The sequence below is a fragment of the Arachis ipaensis genome, chromosome B10 (assembly GCF_000816755.2).
Source record: "Arachis ipaensis cultivar K30076 chromosome B10, Araip1.1, whole genome shotgun sequence".
Lineage (NCBI taxonomy): Eukaryota > Viridiplantae > Streptophyta > Magnoliopsida > Fabales > Fabaceae > Arachis > Arachis ipaensis.
In genome coordinates, this window is record NC_029794.2 from 10754111 (window position 1) to 10768404 (window position 14294).

Sequence of the window (14294 nt, forward strand, 5' to 3'; positions counted from 1 at the left end):
TGTAATGAGGGAATGATATGTGGCACATTTTAGTTATAAAATTAGTAGAGATGAGGGAAGATCTCTTTAATTTTGGAGGAAAATATTTTATTTTAATTGTAATGAGAGAGTCACATATGACACATTTTGGTTGTAAAATTAGTAAGAAAAAGGATAGAACTCTTTAATTTTGGAGTGAAAAATTTGATTTCAATTGTAATAAGAAAGTGACATGTGACACATTTTAGTTGTAAAATTAGATATATATATATAACAATTTTAATTAATAATTATTAATTTTATATTTTTAAAAATAAAATTTAAATAATTAATAATTAGTGATAATTAATTAGTATAAAATATAGTTTAAATATACATATTGGCTTGTTGTTGATTATACCTTTCTTGATTCCCAAGTAGAATTCATGTAAAAAAATTACTATTTTTATCTTATTAATAACATGGTTTGGTTCAGGTTGAACCGTTGAGGCGGTGTCCCTCAACGACCTCCGTAAAAAGTAAAAACGACTAACTCACCGTCCATAGGGGCGCCTGCATTTCAGACCCCTTACACCTTTTCAGCGTGTCAAATAATACTGGAACGCTGAGAGTGATAGTGGCGCAACGCTTTTAGCATCACTCATCACTCATCAGCTTCAGGTGTTGCTTTGCTTACCTTACCTCTCAATCTCTCATTCATCCATGCAATGCAATCTTATTCATATTATAATAATGTGATGATGATGATGATGATAATATAATAATAATTCTTAAATGCAAAACAAAATTAATAGCAACTCTAATTCATCACTGTTGTTTTGCGTTTCAACTTTCTATTTTCGCTTTCTCTGTCATTTCCTTGTATTTGGAAACGATGATTCGCTCTTGCGATTCTAACGGAAATTAAAATGGTGTCAATGCAAGATGTTTGATGTTATGTACCACAATGTCCCCTCTCCTCTCACGAGAACCAGCAAAATTAAGGAAAACGAGGAAATCGATTGGTGAATGCTTCCTGTAATGGAACTGAATGATATTTTTGGAATCAACTTGCAGCTGAATGTGCAGTATTTGTGTTACTGAAAACGATTTATTGAGTCTTGATGACTCTGATCTTGTTTTCAATTATATTGATTATAAGAAATCAGTTTTGTTGTTGTGACTAAGTTTTCTGCTGTTTTTTTTTCTCTGCATTGTTTGTTGGACTAGAAGAGATAAAGTGTTTCAAAATTACCTAATTATATTGTTGAACAAGATCGTTTGAATTAGCCCGTGCCTCTCAATATGTATGAAATCAAATCACGTCTTATGAACTGCTCTAATGCTATATGTATGTCAAGTTTCAAATGCATTTATTGCAATGATTTCCAATGCATTTATTGTAATGGTTTCCAATGTTAATAATTTTGTAAGCTTCAATGCAATTGGAACCTTGAAATATTTATTTTTCCTTTCAAAGTTCAAGACCTTATCTTAGCCAAACCCACAAATTATTATTTGAAAATAATTGTAATCACATCACATTGCAGGTAAAACTGAATCATGGCTGATGGTAGTGCTGATCCTTTTCCAGAGTTGGGAAGTGTGTATAGAGTGAAATCTAATCGACAGAACAAGAAAGGAGCTAACAATATCCAACTCAATTCTAAACAAAATGCTGACTCTAGGCAGCCACAGAACCAACCCGGTGGAAGTGCTCCAGGACCTTGGTTTCCTCAGAATTTTGGTTCAAATGCATGGGGAAATCCAAATGCACCTCACAAATTGGTGAACCAGGGTAATGACAAATCAGCAGGTTTTAACAGCAGCAAAGTGGTGGACAAGAGCAATTCCCAAAAGAACATGGCATGTGGAAATGGAGTTTATTGTGAAATAAGTGATGAAGAAACCGTTGAAAGTGAGTCTGAAATTGTGTTTGATAGTGATGATGATCTTTCTTTAGATGGCACCGATGAAGATACTCTCGAGATAAGCCATGAAGGGTGCAAGAAAAGCAAGTGGTTCAGAAAATTCTTTGACAAATTAGATAGAATGACCACTGAACAAATCAATTCACAAGAGATGTCATTGCATTGCCCTGCATGCCAAGGGGGTGTTGGGGCTATTGATTGGTACCAAGGGCTACAGCCCCTTCTGATTCATTCAAGGACAATACAATCAAGGAGGGCAAGGCTGCACCGAGTGTTTGCCGACACTTTGGAGGAGGAGTGCAACAGGAAAAGAATTCCATTGAGGGCAGCTAACGAAGCTTATGGTAAATGGGAGGGCCTTGATAAGAAAGTAAAGGATCATGAAATAGTTTGGCCTCCAATGGTTGTCATCATGAATACAAGACATGAGCAAGATGAAAACAATAAGGTATATAACTTCATTGCCTTGTTTTCTAATAGGAGATGGATATAGTCTTACTCTTTTGCTGTTATTTATATTTACATCACACTGCTAAAGTATTTGATTCAAAATATTGTTGCATTGAATACTCCAAATTAACAGTTATTTAGTCCCTTCTTTGTCGAATTTAAATTATTATTTTGTGGTTTGACTTATGTGAATTGAATTGTAGTGGTATGGAATGGGGAATCAAGAGCTCCTTGATTGCTTCAGTAACTATGCTGCACAAAAGGCTAGGCACTCATATGGTCCACAAGGACACCGGGGGATGAGTATGTTGGTTTTTGATGCATCACCAGCAGGTTATTTAGAAGCTGTGCGCCTCCACAAGCATTTCAAAGAGCAGGGAAGAGACAAGGAGGCATGGAACCGATGTCAGAATCCAATTGTTCCAGGTGGGAAGCGCCAACTTTATGGCTACTTGGCTTCTAGAGAAGATATGGATATTTTCAACTGGCACTGTGCAGGTCTTTTTTACTTTCTTCTCAACATCATTCTTCATTTCATCTCACCGGTTTCTAATCTTAACTCTTATTATCAGGGTGTTTGGATAACTAAGATGAGACAAAATTGAATTGAACTGAATCTTATACTATTATTTAATTTCAAGTCAAGAAATTGAATTCTAATTGTTGATTTACTTTTGAACTGTATGAAACAATGTAAATTCCTTGAAGAACTGAATTATATGCTGTTAGTTAATTTCAAATCAAATAATTAAGTTTTAATTTTTGAATGACTTCATTTCCTAAGAAAGGTTCTGAAATGAATTTATGATGAACTTGAAATCTCAATTTATTATATTCATACTCTGTGTTTTGCTATTTGTATCTTTTAACTATTGTGGATATCTACATAACTATTTCAGGAAAGTCAAAATTGAAGTTTGAAATGAGATCATACCAAGGCACAGTAGAGAGCAAGATAAAGCATATAAATGATGATAGTCGATTGCTTGGATATTTTAAGGATAAGATAGCTAAAGAACAATTGAAATCAAAAGTTCTTGAAGAGTCTTTATCTAGAATGACTGGAAAATTACGCATCACAATGGAAGAAAACCGTGTTATGAGGGAGCGTGTTAAAGAACATCATCAAGAGAGCACAGAGGAGGTACCATGTTATGAGACTGAAATTGGACTACTATTATTCTTAGTGTTCATTTGTTTGTCTAAGAAGATAACTTGATTCTTTTCACGAAGCAGCGGTACCAACGGAATCCAATTTGAAATGCCTCTGAGTTGCTTGATTGTGATATTGTTTGTCAAAGGAAATGTTAAAAAATTGACACTTTTCTTGGTGACGAATCAAAATTTTCTTCAAGAGCTGATTTTTTTTTCCTACCCCCGTATAATATTGTTTTTCTAGATGGATGCACAAGAGATATTTTTCAAACAGCAACTCCAAATCATAGAGCAAGCTATAGTTTCAAAAGAAGATGACTATGAAGTTTTGCAGCAAGCAAGGCTAGAAAAAGGGGTAGAGGAAAACATACATAGGTAATCATCTTGCTTTCCTCTTATTATATTATAAATTATTCTAAGCTTCTCTCAAAATCTTTGTTTTAATTTATCACTCTTTTAGTCTTTGATGACACATTTTCTGTAGGTAATGCTAGGTAGTCAATTTTTTTTTAGCCAACATCAGCTAATGTTTTACAAATTAGTTTATATATATATATAAACCCTAAATCATAAACCCTTACTTGTAGCCTCTAAATTATAAATCTTAAAAACAAAATTGACTAATATTAACTAACTAAAAATTGCTTACCTATACTTTTTCTTTCTGTATATAAGGGTATGTCTGGCTATAAGTGAAATTGAGTTGAAAATATTTAACGAATAACTATGATATATAAAATTTTAGAACTTGTATATAAAATTTTACAGCTTAATATACCTTGATGTATGATCTTTTTTGCCATTTCTCAAATCAAATATATTTGTCTGTGTCAACAGTGTTGAGAAAGTCATTGGTTTCCTAAGTGTTGAAGAGAGCAGGATGAAGCAATTTGGGGAGGTAAGAATTAATATTGCAAAAATTTATCACCAGAAGATGATGGCTCTGAGGAAGAAGCAGTTCGAGGAGCAGCTTGAACTTGTGAAGGATTTGGAAAATGAACTGACTCAACTTTTGGACAATGCTTCAGCCATTTCTCAAGAAGAAAACTCTCAGAAATGAATGGCGGGTGGATCACACTGGCAAGAGAAAGCGAAACACATGCTGAGGAAAGCATAATTTAATTTTGTAGTGAACTAGTGATACAAATTTTTTGGATCATCTTTTAAAGTTTAAAAATGGTAGAGTTTATGTTATCTGGTATGTATCACAAGATTGAGAGTTTTCATCCCAATTTTCTGATTATAAAATTCTGATTATTGAGTTTAAGATGAATCACCACATCCATTAAGAATTAAGATTTATTCCAAGATCTTAAATCCTTAATATATGATTGAAACTATAATTTTATTTATTACTTTTTTTTTTACAACTTATTAGAAATTAAGTAACATGAGTTAGACCCACTTCATTTTTAATATAGTTTAGAGCAAAGTTAGAACTTATTATTGAATTATTCTCACACCAACACAGGTCTAAATCATTGTCAAGTTTCACCCTTCTAGTCCTTGTCCAATGAAGTGTGTATAAAATCCCACAAGTTTCACATTTTAAAAATAACAGTCTAATACATCTTTAACTTTAAGCTAGTTTTTAGAGTAAATTAGACTCAGTTAATTTCTAATATAAGTGAAATCCTAATTTAAATATCATATTTCCTATTATTAAAAATTTTCTTCCTATAATTATTATATCCAAAGACAACAATTTTTAATTGAAGTTGAAAACGGACAGAAATAGTAGAACTTTTGTAGCAGAGGAGGAGAATGGAGAGAACGAAACCGAAAGCAGTGTTCATGGCTTTCGGAACCAAAGGCGACGTGTACCCTCTTTCTGTGAGTAGTGATTTTTCTTCTTCCTTGTTTCATTTCCAAAATCGAAGTGAAGAAGAAAATAAATGAGCTCAGTCACTGTTTCTATTTTGAAATTTCTTGAACTGAACAACAATACAAAAGTTATGCCTTTTTTGTTTCATACATAAAGGTTAAGACTTTACTTCAACCGTTTCGACGGTTGTTTTGTTTCTCAAACTTTGCATTGCACTGTTGTTAATTGCAGGCCATTGCTGCAGCTTTTGCTTGTGACCAGAAGCAGTATGAAGTCATTCTAATAACTCATTCCGCACACCAGGTGTTTGCATTATTAACTGATAAGCATAACACTTGTTTACTACTGTAATTGCGAATTGTAAGCAGCTAGTGAAATAGTCTATACGATACAGAGGCCAGAGTAACATTTATTTATGTTGGTTAATGATTAATTGTTAAAAAAAAAGTGTAAATTATTGACAGGTTACTATCATATACCATACATAGATTTAGAGTTTAGAGTTCTTAGTCATTTTTCTCCTCGTAATTGGAAGCTGAAACGAGTTGATCAACTGTCCTTCCAATAAATAAATATAAAATATNAAGAGATTTTATTGCCAAATCAAGTCACTATTTTTGGTATTTGCATTTTATTTGATATTCATGCTGTTAATATCTGACACTTGAACAAAACGTTAACACTGTTGTGAGTTGAGGTCTTGGCTGGAAAGAGAGTGAAGGGAAGGGTTTAAATTTCAATCCATTCCCTTCCCTACCTTACCCTCCGAATCCCAACTCACAAATCACTCTTACAGAGCTTAAGTTCTCACTTGGCTGAAAAGCATGTCGAATATTGCCCAGTTTCATCTCCTCCGGTTCTTTCTGCTGAGCAGATTAATGATTTGGAAGGTTTGAACTATCAACTTGATAACCCTTTATGATGTGGGGAATGCTATATATATATAGGGTTAAGGGAGGGGATGACTACAGTTTCTAACATGTTCTTATTTTATTAGGGAAGGAAGATTTATCCTTTTCCTTGCAAAAAAAGAAAATTACACAAGATCATCGACAAGAATGCTATTCTTTAATTGAGAGGATATTTGGAGATGGCGCTGCCTTGGATGGTGACGTTATTGTGATAAATTTTTTTGCTTTGGTATTCAAATTTGAATAGTGTTGTCAAGATTGCCATTTGAAATCTAGAAGCTGCTATTTTAAAAGTTTCCATTGCTTATATAGACATAAACAAATTTAACCAAGTGGTTAAGTGTATAGTTACGAAGAGCTTTACCTAATGGTTCAGGAAGGATGGAGCCTTGCAGAAAGTTTTTGTGTCCGTTGTGTTGTAGCTGCACCTTATGTGGTTCCATATAGGTACTAAAGAAGTTCATCCTCTTGTGTATTGTTAAACTTCCTGAAATTGTAATGCAATGCCTGTTTTCAAGTTCCTTGCTTTTGGTTGGTATACATGCTTGCCTCTAATGCCCTCATCCCCAGTGGCCCTGCCTGACAGCAAAAGAAAAAACAGAAATGCACTATGTTTGTCCTCTAAAAATTACTATCTCAAGATATATGAATATAGAAGGTCATGTCCAGTTGATGACTATGGTCATTGATATATCCTGTGTAGTGCACCTGCAACATTTGAAAGCCAATTCCAACGAGAACTTCCTCTTTTGTATAGATATCTCACTGAATCTCCTTCTGGCAAGGTATTGCTCGTCAAACTTCTATATTCTAATGTTTTAAGTTTGGAAAGATGCTAACAGCTGATTCTGATTTTTCCTGCTTACAATTGTGTTCTTCCCTTTATTAAGGAGAGCATGCTGTAGTCTACGATTGGGAAATACAGCTTGTATATTAATTTGTTGTTTTCTTTTTTCATTTTGAATAATCTTTTTCCCCCATAGGTTTGCTGGCAGGATGTTATTCACTGGATGTGGCCTCTTTTCACAGAAAATTGGGGATTGTGGAGAAATGACAACCTGCATCTGAGTTCATGTCCTTTTACAGTAAGTGTTTCCTATACTTATCTTTCCACTGCATTCGTTAAAACCATGTCTGTGCCACCTGAGTTAGGTTGCTTTAGACATGTAAACTTGCAGATTAGTATGAGGAACCCTTCATTATTTAAAATTTCCACAGGAACTTCCATTATTTATTTATTTGGTGATTTCAGGATCCAGTGACAGGAATTCCGACTTGGCATCAAAGGCCACAATCTCCTCTAGTAATGTAAGCGCAGACACAATTCAAAGTTTGTCTATTCAATTAGCTTTTGATACAGAATACTTCACTTTTGATACAACTTTGATGATAAAACACCTTTAAATTGTATATTTGTGTGATACATACATTTAATTGTCTTTTGAACGGCTGTGCAATACTAGATCTGATCTTTGTGCTGACTAGGTACATTGTTCAACAGGTATGGGTTTAGTAGAGAAGTTGTTGAATGCCCTGGTATGTTTTGTGGTCTTTGATAAAAGCTTCTCTTTCACTACATGGCATATATATATATATATATATTCATGATGTTGCCTATTAATTCATGCTTTAGTCCTCTTCTGCCTGCATCTATACCCTTTCTTTAATTTTATATCCATTTGTAGCAAATGTCCTGTATTAAACCATAACGTTAAGACGGTTTCATATGACAGCTGCCATAACTTTCTGAGAGGTGAAGAGTAGATCTCCGATAAATGCTCATAATAGTTGCATCTGAATTCTGTTTTGAGTTTACTAGGTAGGAGAGATTGGAAGAATGAAAATGAGGAATGTATCAAGACCCGTGGTGGGTTTAAATAAGTATCTTTATAATTTTGTTTCAACCAAGTATTCTCATACCAAAAAGATCGAACAGAAAATTCTATGTAAATCGGAAGATCTGTGACCTTTTAAGAGAAAAAAATATTGTGATTAATTCTTCATTATTTTGTTACTGAGAAATGCAATGTACTTAAATCTGTTTCCTTATTGTTTTATTGACATGTTCTTGAGAAAATTTGTGTTCTTGATTGGTTTATGGTTCCTCTAGTGTGTTTTTTTTTTTTGTAAATTATTTATTTATTATAGGTTTTATGTTTCAACACTTGACTAATGTTAGTTCATTGATAGCATACTGGCCACCGAAAGTACGGGTTTGTGGATTTTGGTTTCCACCTATTGAATGGCAGTTTACATGTAAGAGATGCCAAGAAATTTCAGTATATTTTTCATCTGGAGGCCAATATGCTAAAGATGACTTATGTCCGAGCCATTTGGAGTTGCATAATTTTATAAAGACTAATCCAGTTTTTGTTGGGTTGAGTTCCATTGGGAGGTACACCTTGCTTCAATTTTTTCTTCATTGTCTTGAGTCAGATATAGTAGTTGTTTCAGTCATTGTAGTTTTATGTCTTTTCAACCTGATTTTTCTCTTATTCACTTGCAGCATGGGTTTTTTGAAAGACCCCCATGCATTTCTTTCTGTTCTTCAGACTGTCCTGAACACTACAAGGTACAGATTTATTCTCTTTACAGCTGGCTATGAACCTTTAGAATTGATTGTTCGTAAGCTTGCTGCTGAAGAATCATCTGACCAGAAAAAATGGAATGAAGATTTTGTTCGTCTTTGTGATGGACAACTCTTTTGCTTTTTTGGGTGGGTTTTCTTTAGCTACTCTAGTGTCACTTACAGTTACAGTTATTTAATGCACTCTTAAGATTTTATCAACACCAAAAAGCAACTATGTAAGCCTCTTTTGGGCTAGGCTACATACATCAAACAACACCATAATATTTTGTCATGAACAGAAACCATATCCGTATTTAGAAGATTTAACAACTTTTTTTTTTCAGCATCAAGTAATGGCATGTTTTTATGTTTTGCAAATAGTTCACTACCCTATAGTTGGCTCTTCAAAAACTGTGCTGCTGTGATTCATCATGGAGGCAGGTAGGACCAATTTTTATTCTGAGCCCCTCAAAGTTGTAATTAAAGTGAAACATATACAAGAACGTGTACTAATATGTATATTTTGCATGGATTGTCTTCTGCCTGTAATTAGTGGAACTACTGCTGCTGCATTACAAGCAGGCACGCCTCAGGTTAGAATTAAACCCTTGCTACCATATTTTGTTACAACCAAGGAAGAATCCACTTCATTTGGTTTCTATTCATTTTTGCAATGAGTATCACTCTTTGATGTACTTGACTAGGTTGAGCAAAACTTGTAGGTAGTGTGCCCTTTTATGCTAGATCAGTTCTACTGGGCCGAGAGAATGCACTGGCTCGGCGTTTCGCCAGAACCGCTCAGTAGAAACCATTTGGTTCCTGATAAAAATGATGAAACAAGTGTACAGGAAGCTGCACATGTGCTATCAAAGGCAATACAGGATGCATTATCATCAAGAGTCAAAGCAAGAGCTGCAGAAATCTCTGAAAGAATATCACTTGAGGTAATTCATATTCTTAATACAAAGCATAATTAATTAATTTTCATGGCTGATGATGTTACTTCATCTGCTCTATATGCATTCTTGGTCTCCTTTTGTAACAGTAAGATTATTAGTTCATTATATGCAATAATTGAATGTATTCATGTTATTAAACACTTGCAGGACGGTGTATCAGAAGCAGTTAAGTGCCTTAAAGAAGAGCTTGGTATAAATTGAGATCTTCAAGACAATTGAAATATTCCCAAGAATCCATTCATGTTTTCTTCTCGTTATCATTGGATATTTGGGGGTTCTTTTAATAGATAATTCTTGTACCATATGTTAATCATTCTACTTACAGATTCATATTTAAATCGACAAAACTTTTGTTAAAATCTGGTCAGTACTTAACCAGTAAAAGAAAAGTGAGTAATCTCACACTATTAGATGTAATTTCACACCATTAAAAATACTAATGATGGCTAATTAATGGCTACAAATCACAAAACTTGCTAGTCTCTTAGCACTACTCGAAGTGGTTGATCTTATACCATTTTTCTTACTAATGACTAGGCTATTTTACTAAAGACTTTGAACCTGAACGTGATGTCTCAAGAAAAATGGAATTATGATGTACCCATAATTTCTAAGTAGGAAAGTTGATTAAACTAAGTTAATTGCAACCGTACATTTAAATTTTAAACACTATTATACATTGCAAGTTTAATGAAGAATCTTTGAAGACTATAAACTGGGGTTGTATGTTTAGAATTCTACACACACTAAAATGTGGTTGTGGTAAAATCATGATCATATTGGAAATGGAAATATATATAATCCAAAAAAATATTATGACTAAGGTATGATATCCATAGTTTCAACCTTGCAAGATTATGAGAAGTATAATTGGATTTTGTGCCTTTGTTTACTCTTCAAAATTCAATTACACTAATCCAATATTCTTTTGTGTTGGCTCTGTAAAAATTCAAACCAATATAATAAATAGAAGGGCAGCTCCTTAATTAGCAATAGCTTTCTAAGTTCTAGCCCTTTCATATATGGACATTTTAAAACGTTTGATCAATATATCTAGATATATGCATTGTATACCAAAAAAGTCAACAAAAACATCCAATGGTTTAAGAATGGAAGGAAAATTTACAACGAATGGATGTATATATGGAGCTGACTTAAAATAACTTTTGGTAGTGGGTTGTGGTGATGAGCATGTTTGACTTTTATATATCCGATAAATGTGTGTATGTTAAGAGCAGAAACTGTCTTCATAGAAGCACTGTACTCACAACACATGCTGTGACAGTCTCTTTTACATGCATGTCACTAATTTAAACATAATTTTGTATTTGATTTTTTATATTCATGTCTTTTTTTTAATTATTAAAATTTTACTAAATCAGCAATTTATATAAAATATACGTTGATATACAAAATGATATAAAATAACATGTTAAATATACACAATTATTGGTTTTTGACGTGTACATATTATGTTTTATTAAATAAAGCAATAAAAAAAGGTTGATCATATATAGATAACATCTCTATTCTATTGGTTTAATGAATTAATCTACGAGAAAGAGATCAATGCTTTAATGCAAGGAACCGTGCGGTTCAAAACATATGGACGTAAAACAACATGAGGGACAAGAATATATAAAGTTTGAAACATGCAAAAGCTGCAATTTCCCCATTATTTAACAAGCCAAGACAAAAGTTGAGGACACAAATACCAAAAAAAAAAGAAGGGAGAAAGAGTAATATCATCACCTATACGGCTATACTCATGTTTGAAGCTGATTTTAATTAGACACATATCAGGATAGGATTAAAAAAAATAGACATACACAAGATGATGCATCTATTATATGTTCTTAACTCTTTTAAGTATCTTTTTCTAATTACAAGTCCTCAATGAATTAAAGAGATCGAAATCGTTAAATTGCCGGAGCTCAATGTAAAATAATATGTAAATATTCACTTTTCAAGTTCATGAAACATCTTGGAATCTTGATGTCCATAGCATGCAGATCTCTCTTCACTGGCAAAGAAATTATTAAATCAATATGCAAAGATAACTAAATATATACCACATCCTTTAGTTAAACAAACTAAAATCCTACTTGTTAAGAATAATCAAGTTGGAACCTACAAAAGTTAAAGACTAAGACACCTTAGATTAAAATATCTAAAAAAACTAACTCCTAATCCATAAAAAGAGTGCATTATAATTTGTTGGAAGAAAAGAATAATGAAGACAAATGATGTCAAAATTTGCCCTCATCATAGTGTTACATACTTGTTTTCTCTTGAGAGCTAATAATAACGATATAGATTTGATAGAAATTTGGGTGTAGTTAATTTAGTGTGAAGTTAATAATTGAGAGTCGTTAAATGATTTGACAGATTTAACTAAATTGTCATCTAACAGTTCTCAACTATCAACTTTACATAAAATTAACTGTGCCTGAGTTTCCACCTATAGATTTTTGATTCGAATAAAATTACCTCTTTAGAAAGATACCCGGGCAGCGGTTTAGAGCAAAAGAGCCCTAAGAGGCTTCTCAGAGACAAGTTCACAGAGCCTGTTTGGCATACTGGCTACCTCCGAATGCTACAAAGAATGTTAGCAGCTAACAATAATGGAGGTGGACAGAATGCCAAAATGTCTATGGAACATGACACCTGAGAAACCCTAAAGAGCAAAGACAAAGCTTAGGAAATGGAAGAAAACCTAGCCTAACTCTGAAGAACAAGTGATAGCTAGCTAGGTTAGTTATAATATAATGAAAAAATAAACCAGAAAGAAACAAAGTGCTATATACTATATACCTTATTTTTCTTTCTTATTGTGTTTTTTTTTTTTCCTTTTCTATAATTGGTTTGAATTTGAGGGTGTAGCTTTTCTGAAGAAAGATGGGTGCATAAACTAGCGTGCATGGAGCTTGTACTATTTGTGGGGATACATGTTTACATGGTGGGCGCATATGTTGCTTCAGAAAAAGAGTGAAATTAATACTACTTTGAATTTAAGGTTGCATTTGTCTGTCCAAGTTTATGTTATTGTTAAATATTTACGTGAATGGTGTAAAGGAATATCTGCTAATAATATATGTTGATGTTACATATGACTGGTGTCTTTTTAGGTGGAACAATGTAAACAAGGTTATGCAAAAGGATTATTATTATTATAGCATCATGAAATTGAAACTGAAGTTCATATACTATGATGATAATAATAATAATATGACTTAACTGCTACTTGTATGTCCGTTGACCCCGGTGGCCATGAGGTTTCATACTTTCATTATTATGCTTTTTGACTTGCTGCTGCAAAAGCTTGATAGATGCGAAATGGACTGTCCTTGTCTCCCACTCACTTTATATAGTTTCTATTAATTTCTTTGTCAACTATACAATATATTATATATCTCTATCACTTCAAACTACGAAATTAATCTTGTTTATGTATTCATCATTATTAGTTTGAACTAACTTTGAAGGCATTTCATGATGCCTTTAATAAATCAATTTTTTGTTATTACCCCTTAGTCATCCATACAAGATTGATATACCAACTACTCAGAGATGGAGCCAGAGCTTTTGTTTAGAAGAGACTAACATGAAAGACATAATTTAAAGTTAAGTTCTAAAGTGGTTCTTAAAATTGACTATCTATACTAAAATAGTTTTTATCTTGTTGTTAGGGAGTAATGTAGTGTATTTCTGTCAATTTTAATAAAGTAATTATTACAATTGAAATTTTAAAAATTATCTTAATAGTCGTAATCATTTTTAGAGACTACTTTAATGTTTAATTCCATAAATTGAGAGAAGAGAAAATAAATAAAATTAGGGGAGCCTAACTATAAAATAGAGAACTTTATATATAAATATTATAAATTTAGAGGGGTCATTGCTCCTTTCCTATGTACTAACCTTGGCCCCAAATTGACTATATATCAAAATTTAAACCTCTAGTCTAAATATTTAAAGAACCTAGCTAAATACTAACCGCAATACATTTAAACTCTATTTAAAGATGTATTGTTGATTATTAAGTTGCTGCATCCGCGAGATAAGATTTAAATTCCCGATATTTGTTTAAATGGATTAGCGAACTAACCACTATATTAACCCAAGTTAATTTTTTATTGGTTTATAATTTTATTCTGTAAAATATCTATGATACTTGTGTCATTTAAAATAACAATATTCCTTAAACTATCCGCCTTTTATTTTAAGTATAAAATAAAGCATTAGAAAGTTAATGTGAGAACCTATTAATAAGCGTACTATAGGCATATATGATATTTTGAATTTGGATGCTCTAAATTCTAAAATGAGAAAGTTAATAAAGTGGTAAAATAAAAAATTAATCACCATTAATTTTATAATTTCTATAAAATGTGTACCCCACTATCTTAATTTAAAAGTGATTAATTTCTTACTTTATCACTTTACCAATTCCTTCACTTTAATTTTTGCCTGTCCATACTTCTTTATCATTGGTATCAATAACCATACACTAGAAGGACCCGATAATTTCTGATA

General features: G+C 32.6%; 2 protein-coding genes across 5 annotated transcripts; both read left to right on the plus strand.

The window, feature by feature from the left end:
• Window positions 452–4803, plus strand: LOC107620109 (protein SUPPRESSOR OF GENE SILENCING 3-like). Its single transcript, XM_016322325.2, has 6 exons — window positions 452–639; window positions 1509–2337; window positions 2543–2837; window positions 3239–3483; window positions 3739–3869; window positions 4332–4803. The coding sequence occupies exons 2-6, from the start codon at window positions 1522–1524 to the stop codon at window positions 4552–4554; spliced, it is 1710 nt and encodes a 569-aa protein (XP_016177811.1). The 5' UTR covers window positions 452–639; window positions 1509–1521; the 3' UTR covers window positions 4555–4803.
• Window positions 5094–10230, plus strand: LOC107622860 (sterol 3-beta-glucosyltransferase UGT80A2). 4 transcript variants are annotated; one of them, XM_021114805.1, is made up of 16 exons: window positions 5098–5327; window positions 5551–5622; window positions 6116–6209; window positions 6317–6459; window positions 6607–6677; window positions 6934–7015; window positions 7214–7315; window positions 7483–7538; window positions 7732–7766; window positions 8421–8625; window positions 8737–8802; window positions 8888–8946; window positions 9144–9240; window positions 9353–9392; window positions 9522–9743; window positions 9906–10230. In XM_021114805.1, exons 1-16 carry the CDS (start codon window positions 5259–5261, stop codon window positions 9957–9959), a joined length of 1467 nt encoding a protein of 488 aa, XP_020970464.1. In that variant the 5' UTR covers window positions 5098–5258; the 3' UTR covers window positions 9960–10230. The 4 variants fall into 4 exon arrangements, with proteins under 4 accessions (XP_016180400.1, XP_020970464.1, XP_020970465.1 ...); XM_021114806.1 differs by lacking the exon at window positions 8888–8946 and having other exon boundaries at window positions 5103–5327; window positions 9181–9240; XM_016324912.2 differs by having other exon boundaries at window positions 5107–5327; window positions 8737–8946; window positions 9181–9240.

What these genes read in the sequence shown, in the direction of transcription:
- LOC107620109 (XM_016322325.2), top strand. Translation starts at nt 1,522, where the DNA reads ATGGCTGATGGTAGTGCTGATCCTTTTCCAGAGTTGGGAAGTGTGTAT. An exon ending in AGCAAGATGAAAACAATAAG is followed by an intron (nt 2,338 to 2,542) that starts GTATATAACTTC and finishes ATTGAATTGTAG; the next exon opens with TGGTATGGAATGGGGAATCA. An exon ending in GTAGAGGAAAACATACATAG is followed by an intron (nt 3,870 to 4,331) that starts GTAATCATCTTG and finishes CTGTGTCAACAG; the next exon opens with TGTTGAGAAAGTCATTGGTT.
- LOC107622860 (XM_016324912.2), top strand. Translation starts at nt 5,259, where the DNA reads ATGGAGAGAACGAAACCGAAAGCAGTGTTCATGGCTTTCGGAACCAAA. An exon ending in GCAGATTAATGATTTGGAAG is followed by an intron (nt 6,210 to 6,316) that starts GTTTGAACTATC and finishes TTATTTTATTAG; the next exon opens with GGAAGGAAGATTTATCCTTT. An exon ending in TGATAAATTTTTTTGCTTTG is followed by an intron (nt 6,460 to 6,606) that starts GTATTCAAATTT and finishes CTAATGGTTCAG; the next exon opens with GAAGGATGGAGCCTTGCAGA.